This window comes from Oncorhynchus mykiss, chromosome 22, assembly GCF_013265735.2.
Source record: "Oncorhynchus mykiss isolate Arlee chromosome 22, USDA_OmykA_1.1, whole genome shotgun sequence".
NCBI lineage: Eukaryota > Metazoa > Chordata > Actinopteri > Salmoniformes > Salmonidae > Oncorhynchus > Oncorhynchus mykiss.
Window position 1 is genome coordinate 43,529,217 of NC_048586.1, and position 16,010 is coordinate 43,545,226.

The 16,010-nt window shown below is 40.8% G+C and overlaps 1 protein-coding gene across 14 annotated transcripts in view; it reads left to right on the plus strand.

The window, feature by feature from the left end:
- Positions 1 to 16,010, plus strand: part of LOC110501907 (muscleblind-like protein 2a) — a 48,143-nt gene that overhangs the window by 27,424 nt on the left and 4,709 nt on the right. For 3 of the 14 annotated variants that reach the window (XM_021579767.2, XM_036959359.1, XM_036959356.1), the window contains 7 exons: positions 4,538 to 4,702; positions 5,083 to 5,307; positions 6,194 to 6,448; positions 10,230 to 10,283; positions 10,680 to 10,836; positions 12,476 to 12,511; positions 14,025 to 14,119. In XM_021579767.2, coding sequence (XP_021435442.2) covers positions 4,538 to 4,702; positions 5,083 to 5,307; positions 6,194 to 6,448; positions 10,230 to 10,283; positions 10,680 to 10,836; positions 12,476 to 12,511; positions 14,025 to 14,119 — 987 coding nt within the window. Of the gene's footprint in view, positions 1 to 4,537; positions 4,703 to 5,082; positions 5,308 to 6,193; positions 6,449 to 10,229; positions 10,284 to 10,679; positions 10,837 to 12,475; positions 12,512 to 13,984; positions 14,120 to 16,010 lie in introns of all 14 variants that reach the window. The other 11 variants (XR_002470272.2, XM_021579768.2, XM_021579770.2 and 8 more) reach the window with 11 other exon arrangements.

The following is a 16,010-nucleotide window of genomic DNA, read 5'->3' on the forward strand; positions in this document are numbered from 1 at the left end:
CTTCACAAGGTCCTTTGCTGTTGTTTTGGGATTGATTAGCATTTTTCGCACCAAAGTACGTTCATCTCTAGGAGACAGAACGCATCTCCTTCCTGAGCTGTATGACGGCTGCGTGGTCCCATGGTGTTTATACTTGTTTACTTTTGTTTGTACAGATGAACGTGGTACCTTCAGGCGTTTGGAAGTTGCTCCCAAGGTTGAACCAGACTTGTGGAGATGTACCATTTTTATCCTGACTGATTTCTTTTGATTTTCCCATGTGTATGTAAACTTCTGACCCACTGGAATTGTGATCCAGTGAAATAATCTGTCTGTAAACAATTGTTGGAAAAAGTTATTGTGTCATGCACAAAGTAGATGTCCTAACCCACTTGCCAAAACTATAGTTTGTTAACAAGAAATATGTGTAGTGGTTGAAAAACGAGTTTTAACGACTCCAACCTAAGTGTATGTAAACTTCCGACTTCAACTGTATACCTGGAGCTGTGCCAGGCCTGCCAGGTCTGTTGACTAATTCAGCTGTAAGGCATAGAATTCACTGGCTTGTATGCCAAGCAGTAATTCTTTCATATCTCCTGCCATGTCACTGATGCGTCGTGAAAAAGTGTTGTTTGATGAAGGCATTGTCTGTATAGTTTTTTGGGCCTTTTCCCCCAGCATTGTCTCAGCCATATCTGTGACGGCAGAAAGAATTAAGTCATCCACAATAGTATGGGGCTTGCCTGTCCTAGCCACTCGGTAGCTCACAATATAAGACGCTTCTAGGCCCTTCTTATTATTGGTATCTGTTGCATTTATACATGTCTTACTACTCAAAAGTCGTCTTAATTCTCGCTCAAAATGCTCCTGTGGCTTATTTTTCAAATTGGCATGTTTTGTTTCTAAATGTCTGGGCACGAGTTAAGGTTTCATTGAGTTCTGAGAGAACTTTTGGCCGGTAGCGTATGTGCAAAAGTACTAGAACACCTAGTCATTCAAGGGATTTTCTTTATTTTTACTATTTTCTACATTCTAGAATAATAGTGAAGGCAAACTTCTTATGGAGGTGATCCCTGCAGAGGGATAGCTCAGCGGAATTTTCAGAGCGCCACCTATAGTACTTTACTTAGTACTCGTTAAATCTCAAACTTTCATTAAAACACACATGCCAGGTACTGAATTAAAGCTACACTCGTTGTGAATCTAGCCACCAAGTCAGATTTGTAAAATGCTTTTCGGCGAAAGCATGAGAAGCTATTATCTGATAGCATGCACCCCCCAAAATACCAGCACGACACGTAAACAACAGATTTTGCGGTAGCCGGCGCTACCCAAAACGCAGAAATAAAATATAAAACATTCATTACCTTGGACAAGCTTCTTTGTTGGCACTCCTATATGTCCCATAAACATCACAATTGGGTCTTTTTCCCGATTAAATCCGTCATTGTATACCCAAAATGTCATTTGCTGAAGGCCAGTCTGATGCTGCAAAAAGTCCACTTTTTAAAATTACAAAAGTCGCCTATAAACTTTTACAAATCACTTCAAACGACGTTTCTAAACCAACTTTAGGTATTAATAAACGTTAATGATGTATCAAATTGATCAAGGGGCGATCTGTATTCGATAGCTGCAAGTCTGGAAAACATTGTCCATTTTTTCAGTTTCACAACATCCTGTGGTGCGTCAGAAGAAGGGAGGGGTCTATTTGTGTTGCAACCATTCTGTTGTGTTGCAACCAATTCTGATATTGATAGCAATGGTGACATCGTGTGGAAGCTGTAGGCGTTTACAGGGGGTTCGCATATATTTTCTCTCGTCTTAAACAATTGATTGAATGGCGGATGAATATTTTTTTGTTTTGTTTTTGGTGAACAGTTTTACCAGGGATTTTTACTCCTAAACACGTTCTGTTATAGCCACAGACCCGATTTAACCAGTTTTAGAAACTTCAGAGTGTTTTCTATCCACACATACTTATCATATGCATATACTATATTCCTGGCATGAGTAGCAGGACTTTGAAATGTTGCGCGATTTTTAACAAAAAGCTGCGAAAATTCGCATCATCCATAACAGTTTTTAACACCATGAAATAACACACATGGAATCATGTAGTAACCAAAAAAATTAGTTAAACAAATCAAAATACATTTTATATTTGAGATTCTTCAAATAGCCACCCTTTGCCTTGACAGATTTGTACACTCTTGGCATTATCTTAACCAGCTTCATCAGGTGGATGCATTTGTATTAACAGGTATGCCTTCTTAAAAGTTAATTTAGATAGCCCTATTTGGTGAAAGACCCAGTCCATATTATGGCAATTCAGCTCAAATAAGCAAAGAGAATCAGGCCTTCATGGTCGAATTGCTGCTAAGAAACCACTACTAAAGAACACCAATAAAAAGAAGAGACTGGTTTTGGCCAAGAAACACGAGCAATGGTCATTAGACCGGTGGGAATTTGTCCTTTGGTCTGAAGTTCAAAATGGAGATTTTTGGTTCCAACCTCTGTGTCTTTGTGAGACGCGGTGTGGGTGAACGGATGATCTCAGCATGTGTATTTCCCACTGTAAAGCAAGGAGGAGGAGGTTTTATGGTGTGGGGGGTGCTTTGCTGGTGACACTGTCTGTGATTTATTTAGAATTCACGGCGCACTTAACCAGTATGGCTACCACAGCGTTCTGCAGCGATACGCCATCTCATCTGGTTTGGGCTTAGTGGGACAATTATTTGTTTTTCAACAGGACAATGACAAAACACACCTCCAGGCAGTGTAAGAGATATTTTACCAAGAAGGAGAGTAAAGGAGTGCTGCATCAGATGACCTGGCCTCCACAATCCCCCGACCTCAAACAAATTGAGAGGGTTCGGGGTGAGTCACCCGCAGAGGGAAAAAAATGTGGGAACTCCTTCAAGTCTGTTGGAAAAGCATTCCAGGTGAAGTTGGTTGAGAGAATGCCAAGAGTGTGCAAAGCTGTCATTAAGGCAAAGGGTGGCTACTTGAAGAATCTCAAATATAAAATATATTTTGAATTGTTTAACCTTTCTAGCGCAGTTCTGCTAGCGACCCACCTCGACAACATCCGGTGAAATTGCAGAGCGCCAAATTCAAACTACAGAAATATAAATATTTAACATTCATGTAAATACAAGTGTAATACATCAAAATAAAGCTTAACACTTTTTTTGGTTTCTACATGATTCCATATGTGTTATTTCATAGTTTTGATGTCTTCACTATTATACTACGACGTAGAAAACAGTAAAAATAAAGAAAAATCCTTGAATGAGTAGGTGTTCTAAAACATTTGACCGGTAGTGTACATCACACTGTGGCTGAGGAAAGACACACCAATATAAGTGAGCCCCGAGTCAATGTAGTTCTCGTCATATTTGCGCCTCTTCGATGGTCCAACATCCTTGTCTGTTGTTTGGTGCTTTCCTGGATAAGAGGACAGTAGCTCTTGGGCAGCATCAGATTCACAACTGTCAGTGTCCATGCTAGCTGGGCTAACAACAAATGTAGAATTACTGATGTTAGCATTGGATGTGCTCGTGGAAGCAGAACAACTTGTGTGGTCGACAGGTGCAGGTGTGGTACTGCTGGTAGTAGCAGTACTACCTGTAGAGCTGGTATGTGTCTATGGACGCGGACCTTACTTTTTTTAAACCATTTATCCATTTTCGAGTTAACGGAATGTGCAGCAGCTACGTTTGGCAACATACGGACCTTTATTGGAATTCCCGCGAGAGAGTAACGGTTAATGTGATTGGATGTTAATTATTTGACTAGGCTACCTGTATTTGACATTGTTTTTTTTTTTTTTACTGAACACTAGATGGTTTCATTTTTATTTTCGGCAGTGAAACAAGGCTTCTCAGGCGAGGGGAAAAAAAAACTCACACAAATGTAAGTTGGAAAATATAAATGGACTGTTTGAAAATGTGATTTAAAAAAATAAATAATAATAAAACATTTGAATCTCATTGTTATTTGGCGTACCACTGACGGCGTTTGCGCGTACCCCAGTTTGGGAATACCTGCTCTACAGGCATCCATCTCTTGTGTGCATTTGTCTTGGGGCGCAGTGTGCTCCTCTCTGTCAATCATACTGCCTCTGCAACAACAATAGCATCAGCCAAACTACCATACTATCTGTCCCCACAGAAAAGCATTTCAAGTGTGAAGGTGTGATTCTGTGTCACTGTGATTTGAGTTTCCTGATATTGCATTAGTGTCCTGTCCTCTGAGCTGAATGGTCTTGGTTTGTTAGGGGCGTGGGCTACTGCATCTTCAGGACATGGTTGAGGCTCAACATGAATCTTTCATGAATGGTCTTTTGTGTCTTGTTTTTATGGACGTCTTTGTCGCTTTCCTTGGTTGTCAATGAATTCTAGTGACCTTGTCCAGTAATGATGCTTCACTTTATGTCAAATAAATATGTATATTATATTTATAAAGCTCTAGGCTCATAGGCTTAGGCCTACGTTTAAGGGTTTTTATCTTGTCTAATAGTTATCTATCTTTTGTGTTCTTACTCTTATTCCAGGGTCGTTGTTCAAGAGAAAACTGTAAGTACCTTCATCCACCTTCTCATTTAAAAACCCAGCTAGAGATTAACGGACGCAACAACCTCATCCAGCAGAAGACGGCAGCAGCCATGCTGGCCCAGCAGATGCACTTCATGATCCCAGGCACGAGCATGCAGCCTGTAGTAAGTACAGTTTATTATAAACTGGGTGGTTTGAACCCTGAATGCTGATTGGCTGACAGCTGTGGTATATCAGGCCGTAACCCACAAGTATGACAAAACATTTATTTTTAGTGCTCTAATTACGTTGGTAAGCAGTTTATAATAGCAATAAGGCAACTCGGGGGGTTGGTGATATATGGCCAATATACCAAGGCTAAAGGCTGTATCCAGGCACTCTGCGTTGCGTTGTGTGTAAAAACAGCCTTTAGTCGTGGTATATTGGCCATATACCACACCACCTCGTGCCTTATTGCTTAATTATACACCATCCCAAAACTCAGATCCTTAATTTCAGATGTGTAGTAGTGTCTGTACTGACTGCTGTCCCTTCTCTTTTACAGCCTGCGTTCAATGTCACCCAGGGGCTTGGTACGAGCCCAGGTCTAAGCTACTCTCCTTATCTTACACCCATGACCTCCATGAGCCATGGGATGAGCCTGATACCCACAGAGCTGCTCCCCAACACCCCAGTCATGGTCCCTGGAAGCCCCCCGGTCACACTCCAGAGCTCAAACTCGGCCTCCTCTTCCCCCTCACAGAAGCTATTGCGCATCGACAAACTGGAGGTATCAAATCACCTTCACACAAACAAGAACAAGGCCTTATCGTTGTCTGAGATATGCTGTATTAATACACTGAATATACAACACATTAACAACACCTTCCTAATATTGAGTTGCACCCCTTCCTTTTGCCCTCAGAACAGCCTCAATTTGTCAGGGCATGGACTCTACAAGGTGTTCGAAAGTGTTCCACAGGGATGCTGGATCTATGTTGACTCCAATGCTTCCCACAGTTGTGTCAAGTTGGCTGGATGTTCTATGGGTGGTGGTCCATTCTTTATACACATGGGCAACTGTTGAGCATGAAAAACCTAGCAGCATTATTCTTCAGAGACTAGATACATGTCTGTTTTGTGAGGGGTGAACATGGAGCCTGAGTTCTTACCACAACTGCATTAATGCGCTTCACATCCCTTCACATGTCTTCACATCACATGGCTTTATGTCCTTTGGGTGGTGAACCATTCTTCATACACAGGAAACTGTTGAGTGTGGAAAACCCAGCAGGGGTGCAGTTCTTGACACTAACCGGTGCGCCTAGCACCTACTTCTATACCCTGTTCAATGGCATTTAAATATTTTCTCTTGCACATTCACTCTCTAAATGGCACACAAACACAATCCATGTGTCAAAAATCCTTCTTTAACCTGTTTCCTCCACTCCACCTACACTGATACGAAGTGGATTTAACGAGTGACATCAATAATGGATCATAGCTTTCATATGGATTCACCTTGTCAGTCTATGTCACGGAAAGAGCAGGTGTTCCTAATGTTTTGTACACTCAGTGCACGTTCATTACGGAATGCCTGTTGACTGTCAAACAGGGCACATTTCCAGTGTGCTATGACTTCATCCATCTATTCCTGCGTGGTTGTCCTATTGTAGGTGTGTCGTGAGTTCCAGCGGGGGACCTGTGCGCGAGGCGAGACGGACTGCCGCTTCGCCCACCCCAGCGACAGCCCCATGATCGACACCAGCGACAACACGGTCACCGTCTGCATGGACTACATCAAGTTGCGCTGCTCCAGGGAGAAGTGCAAGTACTTCCACCCCCCTGCACACTTACAGGCCAAAATCAAATCCTCTCAACACCAGGTCAACCATACGGCTGTGGCAGCCCAGGCAGCAGCTGCAGCCATGGTAAGATGCTTCCCTCCAGACCCATGTGCAGCAGCAGCATAGAACACACACCATTGGCCTATATAGCTACTATAATACTGTAGCATCCCTTCTGATTAAGGGCATCTTGTCCTATTCATTTTAAAATGCAACACATTCTACATTCACGTCAGTAGGCCTACTATCTTAATCCTATTAGTTTTAAAATGCAATGTCTTCTTCATTGACAGCAGTAGGCCGACTATCTTAATCCTATTCAATTACCCTTTGTTGGTTGATTAGCTAAACTTATTGAATGTGGAGCACTGCTTTATTTATAATAATAATAATAATGCTAATTTAGTGGGTGCTTATATTTGTCCCATTTCACACATGTACAAGTGTGCATGTTTGAATTGGAAATGTGTTTTTTTGCTTAGCCCAACTCCCCCTGAGAGTGGGTCACAGCCAAGGTCCGCCATTATCAACGGCAACCCTGGAGCAGTTAGGGATAAGTGCCTTGCTCAAGGGCACATCTGCAGATTTTTCACCTTGTCAGCTCGGACATTTGAACTAGCAACCTTTCTGTTTCTAGCCCAATGCCCTAACCGCTAGGCTACCAGCCACCCTATTTTAATATACAATGTAGCTACATTATAGATTAAAGATTGTTACATCTAATATATGCTCTTAAGACTCAAAATGTAATTTGCCAAGTAAGTAGTAGTCCTCAATTTCCTTTAAACTGTCACATAGCATAAACATACATTTGTGTATCTCCTTATGTGACGTTAACCTTTTACCTAGCTGTTTATTTAACCTTTACCTAGCTGTTTATTTAACCTTTACCTAGCTGTTTATTTAACCTTTACCTAGCTGTTTAACTAACCTTTACCTAGCTGTTTAACTAACCTTTACCTAGCTGTTTAACTAACCTTTACCTAGCTGTTTAACTAAATCTAGGCTTTACCTAGATGGTTAGCTAACCTTTATCTAGCTATTTAACTAAAGCTAGCCTTTACCTAGCTGTTGAACTAAAGATAACATTTACCTAGCTAGTTAGATAACATTTACCTAGCTAGTTAGCTAACCTTTACCTAGCTGGTTAACTAATCTTAGCCTGTACCTGTCTGTTTTAACTAAAGTTATAATTTACCTAGCTGATTAACTAACCTTTACCTAGCAGGTTAGCTAACCTTTACCTAGTTGTTTTACTAACCTAGCTGATTAACTAACCTTTACCTAGCTGATTAACTAATCTTTTCCTAGCTGATTAACTAACCTTTACCTAGCAGGTTAGCTAACCTTTACCTAGTTGTTTTACTAACCTAGCTGATTAACTAACCTTTACCTAGCTGTTTATCTAAAGAATAGCTTTGGCCGTCTCACTTTGCTTTCATGCTTTTTGAAAATCTGTGTTCGATTTGCCAGCTGCTGCAAAGTGAACCCTGTTTCTACAGTTACTGTCTTGTTTCATTGTGATCTATTGTCTGCTGTTGGTTTTGCCTTCATCTTAAACTTCCAAGAAGTTCCTAAGAATAAAGCCCTATCTGCTAAACATCCATAGTCAAATTCTCCAGCAGCAGCATTTGAATAGCTGATTCAACATTACTCTCATGTACACAATGTACACATTTCACATAATGGCACATTCAGACTTCTATTTTGGCTGTTAAAAACAACAACATGCATGGCCTTACATAGACTGTTCTGTATCCTCCATCCTAGCTCTGCTATTTTCTGTTCCTCCATATATTTTATCATCAGTTATCATCTGTTTTCATTTTTTGCATGGTCTCAGAATTACTTAAATACTGTTGTATTTCAGCACTAGTATTACTAGAGTTGGTAAATGCTTTAGTACCTTGATACACTATATATATATACAAAAGTATGTGGACACCTTCAAATTAGTGGATTTGGCTATTTCAACAACACCCTTTCGCTGACAGGTGTATAAAATCGAGCACAGAGCCATGCAATCTCAATAGACAAACATAGGCAGTAGATTGGCCTTACTAAAGAGCTCAGTGAATTTCAACAGGACACCTTCATAGGATGCCACCTTTCCAACAAGTCAGACCGTTGCCCTGGTCAACTAAGTGCTGTTATTGTGAAGTGGAAGCTTCGAGGAGCAACAATGGCTCAGCTGTAAAGTGGTAGGCCACACACTCACTACCAAGGTCCAAACTGCCTCTGGAAGCAACGTCAGCACAATAACTGTTCACCGGAAGCTTCCATGACTGGGTTTCCATGGCTGAGCAGCAACACACAAGCTTAAGATTACCATGCACAATGCCAAGCGTCGGCTGGAGTGTTGGAAAGCTTGCCGCCATTGGACTCTGAAACAGTGGAAATGTGTTTTCCGGAGTGATGAATCACTCTTCACCATCTGGTAGTCCGAGGGACGAATCAGGGTTTGGCGGATGCTAGGAAAACGCTTCCTGCCCCAATGCATAGTGCCAACTGTAAAGTTTGGTGGATGAGGAATAATGGTCTGGGGCTGTTTTTCATGGTTTGGGCTAGGCCCCTTAGTTCCAGTGAAGGGAAATCTTAACGCTACAGCATGCCATGACATTCTCGACAATTCTGTCCTTCCAACTTTGTGTCAACAGTTTGGGGAAGGCCCTTTCCTTGTTCAGCATGACAATGGCCCTGTGCACAAAGCGAGGTCCATACAGAAATGGTTTGTCGAGATCGGTGTTTAAGAACTTGACTGGCCAGCATAGCCCTGACCTTAACCATATCAAACACCTTTGGGATGAATTGGAACGCCGACTGCGAGCTAGGCCTAATCGCGCAACATCAGTGCCAGACCTCACTAATGCTCTTGTGCTGAATGGAAGCAAGTATCCACAGCAGTGTTCCAACATGTAGTGGACAGCCTTCCCAGAGAGTGGAGGTTGTTATAGCAGCAAAGGGGGGGACCAACTCCATATTAATATCCATGATTTTGAAATGAGATGTTTGACTAGCTGGTGTCCACATACTTTTGATCATGTAGTGATACGTCTGTAATGCTGAGGAATTTTGTAGTGTAGTGAAGGTACAGTTTTTGGCTGAAACGATGAATGACCAATGTGTTTAATAAATTTAACAAAACGTGCAAATTTGATACCTAATCTCACAATAAACAGAGCTCCACATTCTGTACATAAGTTATCATCAATTCAGTGGGTATATCGTTCTCTCTGTTCCCTATTTAGTATGACATGTAAAACACTCAAGATTACATGAATCAGACCTAGCTCTCAGTCGAGAAAAAATTCACAGGTTAAAAAATTCACAGTAGCCTAGCTAATGCCTTTTACCTCTTGTCTCTATTTCAAATTTATGTGTATCATGTACAATCCTGGTATAGCAATTGTCTGTCAATTAATGCATTACTAGAACATTTATTTAGTAGCCTAAACTGTATATTCAATTTGATTAATGATTTGATAATTATGAACATATTGTGATCTACTACTGTTTCTGTTTTCTACATTAGCAAATAACCTCAGTCCTAATGTCGTTGCAAAGTATTGTTGTAATTCTAAATTCTGTTAGATTAAGCTATTTAATGAGTATGGTAAATGCTTACATACTAATTCAGGAGTCAGTCGTATGTTTCCTTAAATCAGTTACATGTGTTTATTGTGCATGCCTATTGTTTTGTATGTGGTGGTAAACTGCATTCAGATTTTTTTTTTTTCTCCTTCTCACCTATCCACAATGCAATGCTGTCCCCATGACGCACCTCTGCTTGCTGTTACCTGTATGTTAATACGCTTGAATCCCATTGGCACACTGCCATCATGTGCTCGCTGTCTGCTATTAAAAGACTCAGTCGACTGCCAAAGCAATGAAGCGAACCTTCGAGGCAACTGTAGACCTGGTACTTTGACCTTTCACCTTTTGCTTTGCATGTAGCTATTAATTGTACTGTAGCAACTCACGTAATTTAATTTGTCATTTTTTGTTTTTTATAACTTCTTAATTAAGACTCCTCTAGTATGTGTACAGAATCAATCATCACCGTCAGTTATCGTTCAGTAATTTAATAGGTGTTAAATTAACAGTGTGAAGTTTTAGCCATTCACTAATTTGATCATAAATACCTTTTTATTTTGTGATGTAATAGTTGTATACAGTTTTGCTCAACCATTTTGGCAATGATTGTAATATTATTTACATACAGTATAAAGCTCATAGCCAGTGATATTATTTACATACATGAGAGCTACTGTTAAGTGTTTTATCTGTGTTGTGTTAACATGTTTTTTGTCCTCAGCAGGCATTCCCTTATGGCTGCCTGCAGCCCCTACCAAAGAGACAAGCACTGGAGAAGAACCACGGGGCCAGCTCCTTCTTCAACCCTAGTATGTTGCACTACCAGCAGGCTCTGGCCAATGCACAGCTCCAGCAGACAGCTGCGTTCTATCCCACAGGTATGATTCATAGCTCCACAGCCCAGTTTTCTGAGTATAATACATGGCTCCACAGCCCAGCTGTGTGAGTATAATCCATAATCCATAGCTATTTTATTTAATCCAGCTATCTAAATATAGTTCATGGTTCCACAGCCCAGCTCTCTAAATATAATTAATGGCTCCACAGCCCAGCTCTCTACATATAATTCATTGCTTCACAACCCAGCTGTGTGAGTATAATCCATGGTCCCACAGCCCAGCTGTGTGAGTATAATCCATGGTCCCACAGCCCAGCTGTGTGAGTATAATCCATGGTTCCACAGCCCAGCTGTGTGAGTATAATCCATGGTCCCACAGCCCAGCTGTGTGAGTATAATCCATGGTTCCACAGCCCCGCTGTGTGAGTATAATCCATGGTTCCACAGCCCAGCTGTGTGAGTATAATCCATGGTCCCACAGCCCCGCTGTCTGAGTATAATCCATGGTCCCACAGCCCCGCTGTGTGAGTGTAATCCATGGTTCCACAGCCCAGCTGTGTGAGTATAATCCATGGTTCCACAGCCCAGCTGTGTGAGTATAATCCATGGTTCCACAACCCAACTCTCTAAATATAATCCATGGCTCCACAGCTCCACTGTCCCTTTATGACTAATGAGGACTTTATAATTCCCTCCTCATTCCCCCCCTGCTAATGTTTGGTGGTTATATCTGTTTAAGGTGGCTTACTGTGAGTCAGGTGTCCTTGTTTTTCTGCATTCCTAGCTGTGATGAAGTAATGCAACACCTTGTAATTTCAGCTGTCCATTTTTTTTGCAAATGATGCACATTCAATGTCACTGTCACATACGTAATAGTTCAATGTCCTGGCAGTTAGATATATCAGTGCGTCCAGATGACATCATCCAGGTTGGTTGAAGGAGACCTGCTTTAATCAAATGTATCAAATTCAGGCCATTGGCCTACATTGTTGTGATACAGTAAGTACATGGCTAAGTAGAACCCTGTATTAATATACCTTTATAAACTGGGTGGTTCGAGCCCTGAATGCTGATTTGGCTGACAGCCGTGGTTAATCACGGGTATGACACAACATTTATTTTTACTTCTGTGATTACGTTGGTAACCAGTTTATAATAGCAATAAGGCACCTCGGGGGTTTGTGGTATATGGCCACTCCACTTTGCGTCGTGTATAATAACAGCCCTTAGCCGTGGTATATTGGCCATATATACCACACCCCCTTGGGCCTTATTGCTTAATTATATCATGAGCTTAGCTCTTTCTCTCAACATGGCCTTCCTCTGACAGCCATAATCAACAGTAACAACCACTATGCACTCTTGTTAGATGCTTTATTGCGCTACTAAATTAACTACTGTACTGCCTGGCCGCCCTAGCACTGATTCCCATGTCAGTCGACAGGGGCTATTTTATTCTGCAAGTCTCATCTACACCCTACACTTAAACCCACACACTATACTTCTAACACGCATTGGTTGTCATGTATCTGTGTCTGCTCACCAAGCTAAAGAACCATTGGTTTCCCATTGAGGGCTTGTATTTGTTTTTTGGATGTGTTAAAGCATGCTGAAAACTAGCTAACCTTGTTTTTCTCCCTCATTTTCCTCTACTCACTTCCCACTGCACAATCACACAGGGTCAGTGTTTTGCATGTCTCCTGCTACCGGCGTTGGTAGGTCCCTTGTTTCTTTTTTCTGATATCACCACTAATGAATGGAGAATATGGGTGGAATCTTTCTCCCTGTTGGTTTAAAATACTTTCCTGTTATTTCAATATTCTCTTGGGATAAATATTCTCTGGGTCAGGGGGTAAGGGTGTTTTTATATACATTAGGAACCAGTACATTTTTAAATCACCTGTGGGAAAGTGTATTTTTATAACACCTTTCAGCATACATTTTTTTTTTCTCTGTTAGTCATGTCTTTGTCAAAAGCTCTGGCTTTTATTTTTATACTCTTCGCCATCACTGATTGGCCTACTTTTTTTTCTCATGATTATTTAATTTATTTTTATTATTTTATTATTATTATTTTATTATTTTTTTATTAATACAAGTATTGAATATGTGACATCAGTTACAAGCGCTGCTGGTTGATATTTCTAGTTCTTTACTGCTCTGTGGATTAGGATCAGTTTGATCAGTTTCCCAGAGATTTTATTGGACATGTCTTGGTCTTTCCATATCAAATTGCTTTCCTCTATTGGTTTTAAAAGGGACCTTATTACTAACATAGCAGTGAAGATACCATCCTAATGATGATATATATGATAAGCAAAACGTCATTTTTCCATGTCCTAATTGGAAGCGTTTAGTTTCATATTGTCTTCTCTGGGAATCGGACAACTATCTGACAAATTTCCTGAAATGTTACTTGAAGCAGCTTTCCTCCATTATTTATCCCATGCTTTCATGCTTTGCACTGTGACTGCATAACCCTTTGCACTGTGACTGCATAACCCTTTGCACTGTGACTGCATAACCCTTTGCACTGTGACTGCATAACCCTTTGCACTGTGACTGCATAACCCTTTGCACTGTGACTGCATAACCCTTTGCACTGTGACTGCATAACCCTTTGCACTGTGACTGCATAACCCTTTGCACTGTGACTGCATAACCCTTTGCACTGTGATTGTATAACCCTTTGCACTGTGATTGTATAACCCTTTGCACTGTGATTGTATAACCCTTTGCACTGTGACTGCATAACCCTTTGCACTGTGACTGCATAACCCTTTGCACTGTGATTGCATGCCATCTGCTGGTCTAACCTAGGGATCCTGAGTGGCGCAGCGGTCTAAGGCACTGCATCGCAGTGCTAGAGGCGTCACTACAGACCCGGGTTTGATCCCGGGCTGTATCACAACCGGCCGCGATCGGGAGTCCCAAAGGGCGGCGCACAATTGGCCCAGCGTCGTCCGGGTTAGGGGAGGGTTTGGCCGGGGTAGGCCGTCATTGTAAATAAGAATTTGTTCTTAACTGACTTGCCTAGTTAAATAAAATAAATATACAAAAAAATTGTTAAATAAAGGTTACATTAAAATAAAAACCTAATGATGGCTTGCTGCTGATGTTGTTGTACTGTATTCACCGTGCGAAGAAGAAATAGACTAAATGTTGCTATGGTTACCATAATGCTCCAGCTACCTGTTCATTGCTTCCATGGTTCCCTTCCTGAAAAAGTACCCATGATGTACAGTGCTACGCCTGCTACTGTCTCTGCAGCAACTACTCCTGCCACAAGTGTTCCCTACGCAGCAACAGCACCAGCCAATCAGGTTTGCTCCTTTTTTTAAAGCTTTCTTTCATGAATCGCTGAGCTCTGAATAAGTGCTGGTCATGACATCATCAAGGCTCTCCTGCCTGTTGCCTTGCTTAATTAGCAAGCTTGACTATAATTATTCTACATGCTGTATTAAATATAGTAATGACAGAAAGCACTTAGAGAGCTCTCATCTGCAAATAGTAGTTTGTGCTTTACAGAACTTCCTTAATATTTTTTTTAATTTAGTGACAATTTATTTTTATTTAATTCAGGTGTTACTATAATTCTAATAAGCCTATGGGTTGAACCAGCCTAAATTAGCCCCTCAGACTAAAGAGACCAATTGAATCAATTAAAGCTTAGAATTTGCTGTTATTATCACAAGAAGGACTTAAGTGTGTGTGTGTGTGTGTGTTTGAGGGCTGGGCGTTATGGACCAAATATCAGATCACTGTATTTAAAAAAACATTTTTTTTTTTAAAAGATGTTTTTGAATAATAAAAGTTGTTAACTTGCTTCATGAATAGGTCGTGACCCTATGGTGGCAACACATACATTCTTAAGTGATTTGAATGGGTTTTCCGCCATTCTGATTGTTTGATATAGTTCAATTCAACTTCAATCAAAAATAATTTTCATACATTTCTGCATTTCTTGTACTCATTTGAGATCATTTCCACACAATGGGCTGGACGATATGGGCAAACAATTTAGGCCTTATTTTTAACCAAATGTTGCAATTGCGATTTTACTTGTGATTTTAGAGCAAAACATTTGGGTGAACTGTTGAAATCATGGAAATAGAATGATTATTTTAATTCTGTAGTTAGCACTTTGAATACAGTGTTCTTTGATATGACAATTAATTCAAATGCCAGGGAGGAGTTATTGTGACGGGGTAGGAACGAACGTGTTGGTCAGTGTTTCCTAGGGGACTCTAATATTTGGTTACATATTGAATGCATTTTCATTTTCGAACATATTCATGCTTCCTCTTTGATTTAGAAGATACTGTTGCACAAACAACATGCTGATTTAGGTGTACACCATCACCGGTATTATCAGGCTAACAAGATTTAGGCCCTTGTTTGAAGATGTAAGAAACACAAACTAATAGTGTAGTTATAGAATGTTAGGGGATTTATATTAAGAAGCAAAGTGAAAACAGCCTTGATGTGGTTTAGTGGATGCTATACCCACTTATTTTTCAGTGGGCATTGCGTATACTCACTTCTTAATCCCCAATGATACGTTTCAAAGTAGTGTAGTGGAGGTATATGATGTATAAATAATACATTTTGCAAACTCCATCTCATGTGCTAGAGAAACACTGCTAATCAAACAGTAGTGCTAGGTGCCTGCACACTTCAATTAAAAGGGAACTACTCTCAGCAATCAACACGTCTTCGATTTTTTTCCCAGACCTCAAAAGTGGTCTCCTGATGTAGTTTAAGCATTGTATGGACTTAGAATATACGCAAGTGTCTCGTGGTCGAGGAACAACAAATGCACTCCATGAGTACCAGGCAGCGGGGGCTAGGTCTGTGTGGAAAGTGGTATGGAGAGAGATGACTCAAGTAGCGAAGTAAACTATAAAAATGGACGTTACACACAGCGTATCACATTTAACAAATCTAACATTCAAATACCGTTACAGAAGGTAAAGTAAAAAAAAAAATATTTAAACGGTCCTGCATCAATACCGATATATATAGTACAATACGGTATACCGCTCAGCCCTAGTGTGTGTGTGTGCGTACGTGTTTGTGACAGGGCTGTCACATGTGCCTGTGACTTTCCTGTGTTGTCTCTTTTAGACACTTCCTCTTGGGGGGGGGTCAGGTCAGATTCTGGGAGAACATTAAAACAAACCACCAGCCTTGTCCTGAAGTTTATTCTGCTGG